At 39.3% G+C, this 15,228-nt stretch overlaps 1 protein-coding gene across 21 annotated transcripts in view; it reads left to right on the top strand.

Moving 5' to 3' along the window:
- EPB41L3 (erythrocyte membrane protein band 4.1 like 3) overlaps positions 1-15,228 on the top strand; it is a 466,618-nt gene that overhangs the window by 366,387 nt on the left and 85,003 nt on the right. For all 21 annotated transcript variants that reach the window (XM_073550905.1, XM_073550907.1, XM_073550910.1 and 18 more), the window contains 4 exons: positions 4,908-4,995; positions 9,081-9,233; positions 12,335-12,432; positions 14,065-14,240. In XM_073550905.1, the coding sequence (XP_073407006.1) occupies positions 4,908-4,995; positions 9,081-9,233; positions 12,335-12,432; positions 14,065-14,240 (515 nt within the window). The remainder of the gene's footprint in view (positions 1-4,907; positions 4,996-9,080; positions 9,234-12,334; positions 12,433-14,064; positions 14,241-15,228) is intronic.

Here is a 15,228-nt window from a genome sequence, read left to right as displayed (position 1 = left end):
CTGTCATGGGTTCTTGAAAAATTGGCTACTGGTAAGTGAACTTGGTGTTTTCCATTGACTCAGCCAAATTTTATACAATTGTGTGAGTCAGCGTAGGGTTAAAAAAGCTCACTACACCACAGATGAATTCCTCAAAAGTTGTAGTTTCCAAAATGGGGTCACTTGTGGGGGTTTCTGATATTTTGGCATGTGAGGAGCTCTTCAAATGTGACTTGACATCTGCAATCTGTTCCAGCCAAAATTGTGTTCCAGAATTCAATTGGCGCTCCTTACCTTCCGAGCCATACTGTGCGCCTGGGGTATCTGTGTACTTAGGACAAATTGTGTAGTCCATTTTTTCCTGTTACCCTTGTGAAAATGAAAAATTTGGGGCCGAAGCAACATTTTGCAAGAAAAATGTATTTTTTCCTTTTCACTGCTCAACGTTATAAAATTTTCTGAAGCACCTGTGGGTGCATGGTGCTCAATACACCTCTAGCTCAGTTCCTTGTGGGGTACAGTTTCCAAATTGGGGTCATTTGTGAAGGGAATCCACTGTTCATCAGAGGCTCTCCAAATGTGACATGGTGTCCAATATCTATTCCAGCCAATTTTGCGCTCCAGAAATCAAATGGCGCATTTTCTGCTCCAAGCTCTGCCATGCACCCACACAGTAGTTTTCTCCCAAATGTGGTTTATTGGCGTACTCAAGAAAAATTGCACAACAAATTGAATGTTCCATTTTCTCCAGTTACTCTTGTAAAAATGCAAGTTTGGGGGCTAAATTAACATTTTTGTGGGAAAAATGTAAAATCTTTTTTTTCTTTCTACATTGTTTTAATTCTTGTGAACCAGCTAAGGGGTTAACAAATGTTTTTTGAATGTGGTTTTGAGAACTTTGATTGTGGAGTTTTTAAAATTGTGTCACCTTTGGGTATTTCCTGTCATAAAGGCCCCTTAAAGTCACTTTAAATGTGATGAGGTCCCTAAAAAAAAATAGTTTTGTAAATTTTGTTGGGAAAAGTAGAAATTGCTTATCAATCTTTAATAATTCTAACTTCCTAACAAAAAAATAATGTTTGAAAAATTATGCTGATGTAAAGTTGACATTTTATGCTACAATATTAACTGGTTTAAGGATATAAAAATTGAAAGTTTGAAAATTACAAACCTTTTCTAAAAAAATTCCAATATTTTCACAAATAAACACAAAACTTTTCCACCAACAAAGTACAATGTGTCACGAAAAAACACTCTCAGAATCACTGTGGTTCACTGAAACGTTCCTGGTTTGTTATCACATAAAATGACACTGTTCATAATTGTAAAATGTAGCCTGGTCTGGAAGGGGAATACAGACTTCAGGGTAAAGGAATTAATAGGCACAATGTTAAAAGCGACCTTGCCACAAATCGTACTCGTACAATATTTGTGGCGTAAGGTACGCCACGACTGGACTTGAATTAGGATATATACTGAATCAATTGCCCAATCTGCATCGGAAACATACAGGTGCTTCTCATAAAATTAGAATATCAAAAAGTTAATTTATTTCAGTTCTTCAATACAAAAAGTGAAACTCCCATATTATATAGAGTCATTACAAACAGAGTAAAAAAATTTAGCTTAGCGTTCCTTAGAAATCTCAATCACGGTGGCTCAGTGGTTAGCGCTGAGGTCCTGGGTTCGAATCCCACCAAGGACAACATCTGCAAGGAGTTTTGTATGTTCTCCCCGTGTTTGCGTGGGTTTCCTCCGGGTACTCCGGTTTCCTCCCACATTCTAAAGACATATTGATAGGGAATTTAGAATGTGAGCCCCATCGGGGACAGTGATGATAATATGTGCAAACTGTAAAGCGCTGCGGAATATGTTAGCGCTATATAAAAATAAAGATTATTATTAATCACCACAAATAACCACAAGATAAAGGTATATAGCCGAATGAGTGGTTTTTGTATAAAACTTAAATTTTACTGTTTTATCCTTTAAAAGACAAAAATCTCTCTAAAAACATGTGTCCCAAAACACCAAAGAAATATATATACTAATGAACAAGAGCCCCCACTCAGGGAAGCTTTGCTTATAAGCAACTTATCATATAAATAAATGAGAAAAGGAACAGTCTCACCATATGACGATGTTCATTCTTATGTGGTCCTTATCTCCCATAGTAGATTGGAGTAAGGATTCAGGTCTCTTATTTTTCCCTGTCAGTCCCTATTATTTGGCTGACCCTGATCCCCAATAACTCCTGCCCTTACAAGGGCAGTCCACAGCTAGCCCTGGTTTACTAGCCAGCCCTGGACTGACCCTGAGTGCCTCCCGACACGCTTCCTCAAAAAAGATTCATCAGGGGATATGGCACTTATCAGGAAAAACGGGCAGCATGTCCTTATAATAGGATTGGTGGCAATGGTGCAGTTGGAGGTATCCTCCCTCCTTATATAATTAGATACTCTCAGCACCTGGCTGGTGTTCATTAGCATAAACTCAGTTAATTGTATAGTCTCAACTGAGAAAGATAGGTAATAAAACCCCCCATGGCAGTTTACATGCATCTGAACCGATATAAAAAAGGTATTTATGCATGAAAAGTGCGGGGACAGGGGGAAGCAAAAGTACTAAGAGAATCCTTATGTGACACACAATTGAATGATATCATTATATGATATCTCAAAAAAGGGGTGACAGATTCCCTTTAATCCCATAGAGAATCTATGAGATATTGTCAAGAGGAAGATGAGAGACTCCATACCCAACAATGCAGACAAGCTGAAGGCTGCCATCAAAGCAACCTGGGCTTCCATAACACCTCAGCAGTGCCACAGGCTAACAGCCTCCATGCCACGCCACATTGATGCAGTAATTAATGCAGAAGGAGCCCCAACCAAGTATTGAGCGCATTTATTGAACATACATTTCAGTAAGTCATCGTTTCAGATTTTAAAATAATTTTTCAAGTCGGTGTTATAAAGTATTCTAATTTACTGAGATAATTACTTTTGGGTTTTCATTGTCTGTAAGCCATAATCATCAACATTAACAGAAATAAACACTTGAACTAGATCACTCTGTTTGTAATGACTATATATAATATAGGAGTTTCACTTTTTTGTATAGAAGAACTGCAATAAATTTAACTTTTTGATGATATTCTAATTTTGTGAGCAGCACCTGTACTTTTTTAAAAACAAACAAACCATTCCTCTTCATCATGACATGCTCTACGTATACTACTGCATGCATCACTTTTTTTTCAGCATTTTTGGCTGAATTTGCTTGGAGGCAATTGTTTATCTAGTCACAAGGCAACCTAATTCGCTGTTTTATAAAACCCACCTACCTATAGCTTTGCAGTATACAAATACACTATTGCTCTTTCTTTATATGAGAATCAAGACTGCTGAAAAACATTATAAGCTAATGGGATTCAATAGTATTCAGTTTGACCCATCTAAAAATCGATCCATTGTACCTATCATGGCTCTGTGGAGAACACGAGCCAAGATGGTAGGTCTAACATGGCCTAAACCAATATAATTTAACACAGACTTGCTGGTGCAAGAAAGTATAATTATATTTTATTAAGAGATGTTCTCATTCAAGAATAATAGTAAATAACGGATAACCCATGCACTTCTTGAGTACATTCAACAGCCAGATGGGTACAATGCTAATAAAAGCTCTTAAAAGCTATTTTAGGTGACAGAATTTGTCCAGGGAAGGTGGGAGCCATGGGAAAAGAAGAATTCGGCTGCTCACTTGACATTCTGGCATTTCTGTGTATTTGAGAACTGAAAACTGCATGGAAAATAAGGAATGTAGCGGTAAATTGATGGGTTTTTTTTTTTAGAATACAAAGAAATTTAAATCTATAATTTGCTAAGAATAGCGTCTTATGTCTGCGAAATTCCCTTTGGGAAGTAGAATACGTACCGAAATTTATAGTGAAGAGGTTTATTACATTTCAAAACCTCTTGACAGGCTAGTGCTTCAGGGTTTTATTTTGCGGTTATGAATGCTACAAGACCGATATATAATGGATTGCATGTAAAACCCTAAAGCAAGCACTGCTGGATATGTTAAGTATATGTTGGCCATAAACAAACATAGATTTCTCTCTTTAGGTCTTATGTCATCATTACAATAATGATTATTCGAAACACATCAATGTCTACAGGCATTACCATTGAATGTAGAATGCCTTTGGTTTAATGCCCCATATGATATTAGCTGTCCATTATGTAGCCTATTTTTGATACACTTTAACAGTTTAATACATTGTAATCAGTAATGATTCAGAACTGGAGGATTGACACCTCATCATCCGTTGTGGATATATCATTTGTGTTTTAATTGGTCACATATGTTCTGTTACAAGGGTTATTGGTCTAGTCACTTTATAGCATAACCAATAGTTCTTGCATCTCATCTTATATCACCTTTTATATATGCACATAATACATACACCCACACCTTGCAAATAACACAGCAAATTGCAGGCTCGTATTGCCTTTTATTTTTTTCTTTGCTTTGTTTGACAGCTGTCATGAAATGTGAGGGGGCCTCTTATTTTCTATGGCATTTATTTCAAGCCAGATACAAATATGTTGTATTTCCTGCCGTTGACATTTTATTGGCGTCAGTCACTAGATAGCAGCTTATGTTTACACTCTAACCGCTATGTATGCCTTCCGAAAAACTATTTTCAGAGTAATGTTTGTCCAAAAGCCTAAGAACGTTTCTGCATGTTTTAACTTGATTGACCAATTCTAGATATCACCTAGATATCGTTTTGTTTTGTGTGTTCTTTGTGAAAAACATGCTTTTTGTTAACGCACTCTGACCGTACGGCAAGCGGATCTTGGCAGTACCAATATAAAAGGAGAAATTAATGATCACAATTGTATGTTTGTTTCCTGCAGAGGAATGACTCCTGCTGAGGCTGAAATGCACTTCCTGGAAAATGCCAAAAAATTGTCAATGTATGGGGTTGATTTACATCATGCTAAGGTATTAAATTGTATCTTATTACGCTCCTTTCTTTCCAGCCTCTTTACCCTATGAATATATTATCACCAGTCTTGTATAATAATGCTCTTTAGTGCTCTCGCTACGTGTCATTTTATGTTTTTATACTTTAGTTACTACTCAACGTATAAGGGTGTTCCTCTTCTATGATTATGATTGCGGGGGCCCAAACTCTGTGGCCCCTACCAACTACAAGAATAATGGACTAAGTTGCCTTCAGCTTAATTCCTGCAGAGCTGGAACTCCTGACTTCCTGCTTAGCAGGAAAATACACTACAGCCCCATTTAGACTCCTTGGAATGTCTTGAAGTTCCTTGAACCGTGATATAGAATTTTAATTGTGAGCATCATTCAGAATAGTCAACAGCATAACCCTCTAATTGCAAGGTTTCCCATTGGAAAATTACGGTACATCAAATGACACTTTCCAAAGCTGATCCCATAATATTTGGGCGCTACCACACTCCCTTCAGCCTCATGCTTAGTGTTGGTCTATTCAGCGGCACACAGTGTACCTTAGGCCTTTTTCACATTTCCGTTTTCTGACGTCAGTGTAAATCCGCCAGAATGTGAAAAAAACGGATCCGTTTCCGTTGTGGCACAAACTGAGGCCACCGGATCCGTTTTTTTGACTGATCCACATTATGAGCTAGTGGTGGAAATTTAAAGGAACACGAGGAGAGAGAGAGAGATTTTTCTGCCGCCAGAACAGAATTTGGGGTTAAATTTCTGGCAAGGAAATTCTTCCGGGCATGCTCAGTGTCAAAAAGCGGTTCCGTTGCCGGATTCCGTCAAAAAACGGTTGGCAATGGATCCTGCCGCCCATAGGCGACCATTATAACGAATGGCGGATAGCGGCGGATCCGTTGCTATTCGCTATTTTGACGCAGACAAAAAAAGTTTCGTTGTCCGTCCATTCAAGTCAGCGGACGCCAAAATTTTGGCGGATCCATCAAAAAACGGATTCAGCGGATGACCATCCGTCAAAATCTGCCGCTAATGCAAGTCAATGGGAAAAAAACGGATCCGCCAAAAAAAAATGGCGGATCCTTTTTTTTTTTTTTTTGCAAAACGGCGGATTTTGACTGATGGGAACAAACGGAAATGTGACACAGGCCTTAACTCTCTGGATTGCCATACTCATAAATTGCTACTTTAGATACTGTATGTACAAAACTATTAACCCCTAAAAGCAATGGTTTTAAAGTAGAAAGTTTCCATACATATGTTGTGATAGAGAATGTCACATTTATTGTTTTGTTGGGTTCTGTCCAACGCAACAGAAAAGAAAAGGTCCAGTAGATGCCTCAGGCACCTCCATAGTTACTAGCAGTATTTTGTGCTAAATGTGCCAGGAAATAATTTTATACATACAAGGTTCCAGTAACATGACAATCATATTACGGTGAAAATCGTATTATTTCTTCTAATGATTTTTACATTTTCAGTCCTTCAGTTTATAGTTGCATCAATCAAATCTGCTTTAGTAAACTGAGTACGGCTGACAGGTTCTCAAATTGCTTTAACCAGCTCATGAAAGGAAGCTTTTACAATATTACAGCTCACTCACTCTTCGGTAGATCTTAGCCTAAGCTTGGAAATGTAGCACTTTATAATTGGCTGCCTGTGCAGAGAATCTATTTTATACTATGCAAATGAGCAGCTCACACTATTATGTTCCTTACTCTTACTTTTATGTGCAAATTGCCTCTTCAGAGAAAAAGAGGACTTGAACTCTGTAGCGCCACCTGTTGGTAGTAGCGATCCTGCAATTTATTTTATTTTTATGTACATGGATGGCCACTACCTTAGGGTTTATTAGAGCATAGTAAAAGCATTGCTCATCTAAAACACTAACCATACAGTTCTTATGTTCGGAAACCGATAGGAAATTGCGTTTTAAGATGCAGAAGTGAAGATGGATGTGAATCCAGATCAGGGCTAGTTATACCATGGCATCATCGTATCGATTAGCTGTTGTGGATGAAGCCATCCTGCCCGCTTCCTATGCACCTCGGGGGGATGAAAAGCCAGGGTTACTGTACAGACAGCTTTTTATGAGACTTCCTGCAGCCAAGACCATTACAATGGAAATCACTAAAAGGCTGAATCCCTGAAGATTAATTAAGTAGTTCTTGTTTTATTACATTATCGTAATCATTCATAGGGGACCTCTAAATTAACTGTGGAAGAAGAATGCAGGCACAGAAAAGAGCAACACTTTCATTAAATCAAAACATTTGTCACCAGCAACCTTTTTTTTTTTGGAGCAACTTTCTTTTATTAACAAATATTCAAAAGTCTCAAACAAAAACCAGCAAGCGTAGGCCAAGCTTTACACCAAATTTAGCATGTAACCATTGACTATTATAGCCAGATGTGTGCCAAAAGTGATGAATACAAGCAAAATGTATGCAAAAGAATTGACTGGCCTCGATTCATCAAAGTGTTTATGCCAGAATTCTGGATAAAAATACTTCAGAAAGTTCCAACATTTTTGAACAATTTTGCAGCTTTTGGTAAATTGACACCAGCCTCGTCTAACTCTGCTAAAATAGATGGGGCGTGACAATGCCTGCTCGTCTCGTTTATGACAAGTTGTGGCGTGCCTTATGTCACAAATCTTACTCGTCAGTGACAGGAGTAAAACTTGTGTTAAAGCACGCAGCACTTTTAAAATATCCCAGACTCATTAAGAGGTATCTGACTCCAATATGCCCTCTCATCCAGACTAGCATTAACAACGCTGGTCTTGATGAATCAGGGCAAATGTCTACCCCAATATAGCTAAAAAAAAGTGTAGTTAATCCTGTTAGTAAATGCTTCTGTATGGTATGCAAGAAAAATAATGTGTGCTGGAAAGTTTACATTTCTTTTTATTAAGGATCAAGGTCAGATGCTTGTAGACATGCAGCTCCATGCATGGGGCAAATGTTCCAAACTGTTTGTTAGAATAATAAAAAACACAATGTGACGTTACAAAAAAGAGGAGAAGCTGAGTCACCATATATTATGAAATATAGTATTAGTACAGAAAGAATTATTTGTTAAATAATAAAAAATACAATATTAAAAAGATTTTTTTATATAATATGTATAGATATAGGACATAATGATCCACAAGAATAGTGGCCGGAGACTACGGGCAGAAAAACGTAAAAAAGCTATATGAATGGTATATTCAATACAATAGCTAAACAATGGCAGCCAAGTGAGTAAGTGGGATAGATCCAGGCAGCCGACTCCAAAGCAGTAAGACTGACCGGATCATCCCTGGTCAAAAACACACCACTATAATAGCAGTAATCTGAATAAATATAAAAATACTGTGCCTGATATGCTTGTGTATAAGAAATAAAAAGGGTTAATTATAGAGTTGAACGACTTTAGTCAGATCGGGTTTCATGAAACAAAATTTGTTTCAGATGAAACTGGTCCGACTAGGGCAAAAAAAAGTCGGAGTTTCGTCCGAAACCCGACCCCAATGCAAGTCAATGGGGAAGAAAAGTCGGCATTGAGTGGATGAATGTCATCCACTCAATGCCGACTTTTATTTCCCATTGACTTGCATTGGGGTCGGGTTTCGGACGAAACTCCGATTTTTTTTTTTATTTTTTTTTTTTATTTTATTTTTTATTTTTTTTGCCCTAGTCGGACCAGTTTCATCTGAAACAAATTTTGTTTCATGAAACCTGATCCGACTAAAGTCGCTCAACTCTGGTTAATTACCCATCAGTGCAGTGACTGCTACCCGTGCTGTGGCCATGTACTCAGACGCGCTTTTCGCTGCACTGGAGCTTTCGGCGGCACCTGGATATTTGTTAATTGTTACTGAAGAGCCCCCTTTTCTGGGTGGTTTTCAGACAGTTGGGAGAGTTTGCAAAAATGCCAAAACCTCACAGGAAATTGTGGATCTCCATTCCCTTTGCTTTAGATATTCTTTTAGGCAACACTGTAGGACAATTGTTCATCCCATGGCTGTTGTGTCATGACTGGATTGAGCCCTGTCTGATGACAATAACTGTAAAGATATTTTAGAGTGTACTAAACAAAATTCTTTTTTACAGGATTCTGAAGGAGTTGAAATCATGCTAGGTGTGTGCGCCAGTGGCTTATTGATATATCGGGATAGACTACGGATAAATCGCTTTGCCTGGCCAAAGGTTCTGAAAATTTCATATAAAAGGAATAATTTTTACATCAAGATCCGCCCAGGCGAGGTATGTCACAGTTCTACAGTAACAGAAATTGATATGTGGAAAGAAAGTTTCCATATCAGCACAATTATGAATGACATTTTGCTTAGTTGTTGATGTGCATATATAAAATTGTATTATGAGGCCAAATTCAGATGACCACGTATCACGGTCAAGGAATGGACAACGAAGCATGGACCGGCTACGGGTATTCCGACCCACCTCAACAGCCTCATAGGCATAAACAACGCTGTCGAGTTTGGATCAGAAGACCCGAGACCGGGCCGTGCATCGCAGTCTGTACCCTGACTGTGATATACAGATATGCATTGGTATTCCAGCTATTCATGCCTGTTTTATCTGTATCTGTGTTTTCTGAGGGTGGATCATAGGAGTATTTTGCTGATCTTGTTAAAACTTAGATATGTTATGCTAAGAGGAAATTTTGTATATTATCTATCATAGGCAATTATACGAGGAAGACTGCTTTAATAGGTCCCTTGTGTGCTAAATGTTTGATCTATCTTCTTCACCTAAATATTATATTTGGGAATGCTTGGAGTCTTTCATAGGATTCCTACTCAAAGCATTAAAAGGGAATTCTTATAGAATATGCCAAAATTACTGACCTTTGGGACCCTGAGCGCTGATTTAACGTTTCAACCCCTTCCCAGTTTTTATCCTGCATGTTGTTATGCAAGGAACTGCCATCAGCTTCGTTTAACCCCTTAATGTCCAATGACGGACACAGTCCGTCATCAGACATTTCCCCTGCTTTGATGAGGGCTCCGGCGCTGAGCCCGCATCAAAGCCGGACATGTCAGCTGTTATGAACAGCTGACATGTGCCCGCAATAGGCGCTAGCGGAATCGCCATCCGCCCGCGCCTATTAACTAGTTAAATGCCGCTGTCAAAGCTGACAGCGGGCATTTAAATAGCATTTCCGGCCGCCGGGCCGGAAATGACGTCATCGCCGACCCCCGTCACGTGATCGGGGGTCGGCGTCATGTTGCCTGGACAACCAGAGGTCTCTATGAGACCTCTATGGTTGTTCCAGGCATATGGCTTTCAGCGCCACCCGGTGGTCGGCGCTGAAAGCACAGCAGTAAATCTGCTACATATGGGCAATCTGCTCATCGCCCATATGTAGCAGAGCCGATCGGGTTGCGCAAGCTTCTAGCCTCCTATGGAGGCTATTGAAGCATGCCAAAAGTAAAAAAAAAAAAAAAGTTTAAAAATAAAAAAAAATTAAAAAAACCTAAAAGTTCAAATCACCCCCCTTTCGCCCCAATCAAAATAAAACAGTAAAAAAAAAATCCCACATACACATATTAGGTATCGCTGCGTTCAGAATCGCCCAATCTATCAATAAAAAAAAGCATTAACCCGATCGCTAAACGGCGTAGCGAGAAAAATAAAAACGCCAGAATTACGTTTTTTTGGTCACCAAGACATTGTATTAAAATGCAGTAACGGGCGATCAAAAGAACGTAGCTGCACAATAGTGGTATCATTAAAAACGTCAGTCCGGCACGGAAAAAATAAGACCTCACCCGATCCCAGATCATGAAAAATGGAGACGCTACGGGTCTCGGAAAATTGCGCAAATTTTTTTTTTTTTAAGCAAACTTTGGAATTTTTTTTCACCACTTAGATAAAAGAGGACATAGACATGTTTGGTGTCTATGAACTCGTAATGACCTGGAGAATCATAATAGCAGGTCAGATTTAGCATCTAGTGAACCTAACAAAAAAGCCAAGCAAAAAACAAGTGTGGGATTGCACTTTTTTTGCAATTTCACCGCACTTGGAATTTTTTTCCCGTTTTCGAGTACACGATATGGTAAAACCAATGATGTCATTTAAAAGTACAACTCGTCCCGCAAAAAATAAGCCCTCACATGGCCAAATAAACGGAAAAATAAAAAAGTTATGGCTCTGGAAAGAAGGGGAGGGAAAAATGAAAATGTAAAATCAAAAATACCCCTGGTCGTTAAGGGGTTAATTGAATAAAGCTGGCTTATAAGTTTTGTTTTTGTTTTTTTCTCCACTAAGGTGCTCCCATCCATTCAGATGTGAAGGGAAAACTTAAAAAGGGACACAGTTCAATAGTGTGGTCCTTTTGTTCTCGGTATGGCTAGAGGTCCGGCAGGTCAGACCTTCTCCATGAAGTAATGGCATACGTGATATGCTGTCATTTTTTAGGAGGAAAATTTGATTTACAATTGCCATGTTAGAGCAGAGGTCAGAGCCATAGACGAATTTCAGTAATTTACCATAGGTTAGAGCTCTCTAGTTGTTAGACAAGCGGTATGATTTTAGCACTCACATTACTGCATTTAAAATAGCAGTCTAGTTTTGCATTTTTTTTTTTTTTTTACTTCACCCTGTTGCTAGTAAACAATGTGTTTGGAAGTTCACACATATTTCTCAGTTTGTGATCCCCTGGGAATTACATACCCTTATATTATTTTTGAAAAGTGTAACCATCTCATTTGCCAGAAACATTCTATGTGATGAAATTGCATAGACTGTGCCAATGAACTTTTTCTTAAGGGACACAAACACCTATCACTGTTACTTATGATTACTGCACAACTGCAATGTAGGAAGTCATAGTTCAGCCTCCATGACTGTGTATTTGTAATATATTAACTAATTATGCTAATTTATTAACTAACTCATTCCCTCTGTACACATAACATTGTGGGTTATAGTTAAATTAGTGACAAAAAATACAATCAGTGGAGAAAGGTTAAACTTGATGGATCTAGGTCTTTATGTAACTAATTTAAAAGAAAAGAAAGGGGCAGATAATCCTAGTGTTACCCAAGTAGGCAGAAATGGTATTGGCTTTAGCTGTTCATGTTATGGGGTTCAGATGCATCATGGTGTTGATAGCAGGGCACAGGAAAAAAATGCAGAGAGAAATCTAATAATTGAGATAGAGACTGGGGAGGCAAAGAAGAGAATGAACTGCAGAAAGTAAGTAGACCCCCACAATCAGGTGGAGGGTGCAGGGGTGGAAAATAATTTTTGCTAGACTGCTTCCTTTAAATTTAAGTTCTTTCTAAGCAAAATGTTATCATTGTCTTTTTAGACTGTAAAATGTGTTTCCCTTTCAGTTTGAACAATTTGAAAGTACAATTGGTTTCAAGTTACCAAACCACCGGGCTGCCAAACGCTTATGGAAAGTGTGCGTGGAGCATCATACGTTCTTTAGGTAAACCAGTTATTTTATATGTTTCTTTTTGTTTTGTCTTTTAGTAGTGTAGTATTTTTGCAAGTTTACAATTAGTGACTTTACCTTAAGAATTTTACAAATTCAAACATGCAACACTAGAATCATAGAATGGTAGAGTTGGAAGGGACCTCCTGGGCCATCTGGTCCAACCCCCTGCTCAAAGCAGGATTCGCTAAATCATCCCAGTCAGATGTCTGTCCAGCCTCTGAAGACTTCCATTGAAGGAGAACTCACCACTTCTCGTGGCAGCCTCTTCCACTCATTGATCACTCTAACTGTCAAAAAGGTTTTTCTAATATCTAATCTGTGTCTCCTCCCATTCAGTTTAATCCCATTGCTTCTAGTGTTTCCTTGTGCAAATGAGAATAAAGATGATCCTTCTACAATGTGACAGCCCTTTAGATATTTATAGACAGCTATTAAGTCTCCTCTCACTCTTTTCTTTTGCAAACTAAACATTTCCAAATCCTGCAACCTTTCCTCATAAGACAGGGTTTGCAGACCGGTCACCATTCTGGTCGCTCTTTTCTGAACTTGCTCCAGTTTGTTGATGTCTTTTTTAAAATGTGGTGCCCAAAACTGGACACAATATTCCAGATGAGGTCTGACCAAAGAGGAGTAGAGGGAAATAATGACTTCACGTGATCTAGACTGTATGCTTCTGTTAATACATCCTAGTTCTAATTTTATATATTAAGGTATTGTTTGTATATTACCCATTTATATATTAATTGTATTAAATGACATTATGTTCACCAGACCATAATTCTCCATAAAGCTAGAGTCACACATAGCGACTCACCAGCGATCCCGACAACGATATCAACATGTCAGGATCGCTGGTAAGTCGCTATGTGATCGCTGGTGAGCTGTCAAACAGACAGCTTCACCAGCGATCAGAACAGCGACACCGAGCGCGCGGCGTCGCTGTGTTCGTTAGTTACCAGCGCGCTGATGCAGGGAGCTGGTAACTAACGTACGCATTGGGTATCCAAGGGATGTGCGTCCCTTAGATACCCGCTGTGTACGTTAGTTACCAGCTCCCTGCATCAACGCGCTGGTAACTAACGTACACATCGGGTATCTAAGGGACGCACATCCCTTGGATACCCGATGTGCACGTTAGTTACCAGCAGATCGCTCGTCTCCCGCCTGTCACATGCAGCGATGCGTGCTGGCCAGCGGGAGACCAGCGACAAAAGAAATGTCCAGCGGTTTCCTACAGTGATCAGCGACACCGGCAGGGGGGCCAGTCGCTGATAGCTGTCACACACAACGATCTCGCTGGTGAGATCGCTGTTGTGTCACAAAACTTGTGACTCAGCAGCGATCTCACTAGCGAGATCGCTATGTGTGACGGGGCCCTTAGACTATACCTTGCTGAGCCACAGATGGTAAATAATAGCTAAATGACAAAAACTGAAATTTGACTGTTGGAGAATAAATTAATAATGACAAGCCCATTCATCATGTCTACCTTTTCTTAAGTAGGGTCTACATGCAATGTGATTGGGCACATTGTCCCAAGAGAAAAATCATGTGTTCATAAATTACCTTTGTTTATACCATGAATTGACAAATCTCGCTGAACAATGTATTTTGCTTGTATAGGCTACTGTTACCTGAGGCACCTCCCAAAAAATTCCTTACCTTAGGGTCGAAGTTCCGCTACAGTGGGAGGACACAGGCTCAGACGAGAAGAGCAAGTGCACTGATAGATAGGCCCGCACCCTATTTTGAGCGTTCTTCTAGCAAACGTTACACAATGTCCCGGAGCCTAGATGGGGGTAAGGATCGTGCATTTGCCTTACATTTAATAATTTAGGAGCCGGTCAAAGACGTTTTGTGTTATACAGTTTAATTAGAATTGGAAATTTAGAAGCCTTTAACGTTTTCTTACCGTGTGACAGTATCACAATTAAAGGAACAAAGGACACCCACACATGATTCATGACTCCTACACTCTGCATTTTGGTGGAATCGCTTCATACTTTTTATGTAGTTTTATTTAAATTGTGAGATTGCACCCATAAAAAGGTGTATTCTGAAAATGTTTATTATGTCACTTCCACTATCCGCCTTACAGAATGTGTATTTACAGGTGCTTCCATCCCGCACATTGGATGCACACATGTCATTCATACAAGTCTCATGAACTTTTTGTTAGAAACACTTTTGTGCCTATTGTTATTTTTTTTCAGACCAACATAGCATGATATGTAGTTGGATTAATTTTCCAAACCATGATAGCCTTACTAGTAATATCTTCAAAAGTTAAATAGGTCAATATGCAAAACGCAAGGGTATTGTATAAAATGCAGTGCAATTGCTCAAATAATACCAATTTTATCTGCATTGTAAGAAGAATATAATGGTCTTCTACATGATCTGTAGAATAATGCTAATTTTTTTTCTTTTTCACGTAATACGCGAATGCACTTTTAGCCGATACGGATGAACAGGAATGGCACTAAATAATGATCCCCAAGCTGTACACACATTAAGTGCTTGCAGAAGAAATTTCTGCACAAAAAGCACATTTCTTTCAGTAGAATTGGTGGAAAAAAAAACGTTAAAACTCTGAAATACCGTATATACTTCAGTATAAGCCGAGGCCAGCGTCGGACTGGCCCACCGGAGAACCGGTGGATTCTCCGGTGGGCCCTGGCATCTGGTGGGCCCTGGCACCTGCTGGCATACAGGGCCAGCAGTTGCCTAGGGCCCCCGCTGCTCCAGGGGCCCCCAGCCAGTGGTGTGTCGCACACCATGCAGCTG

The sequence above is a fragment of the Dendrobates tinctorius genome, unplaced genomic scaffold (genome assembly GCF_039654945.1).
Source record: "Dendrobates tinctorius isolate UK_male_01 unplaced genomic scaffold, ASM3965494v1 ptg000171l, whole genome shotgun sequence".
Classification (NCBI taxonomy): Eukaryota; Metazoa; Chordata; class Amphibia; order Anura; family Dendrobatidae; genus Dendrobates; species Dendrobates tinctorius.
This window is presented reverse-complemented; position numbering and strand designations above follow the sequence as displayed.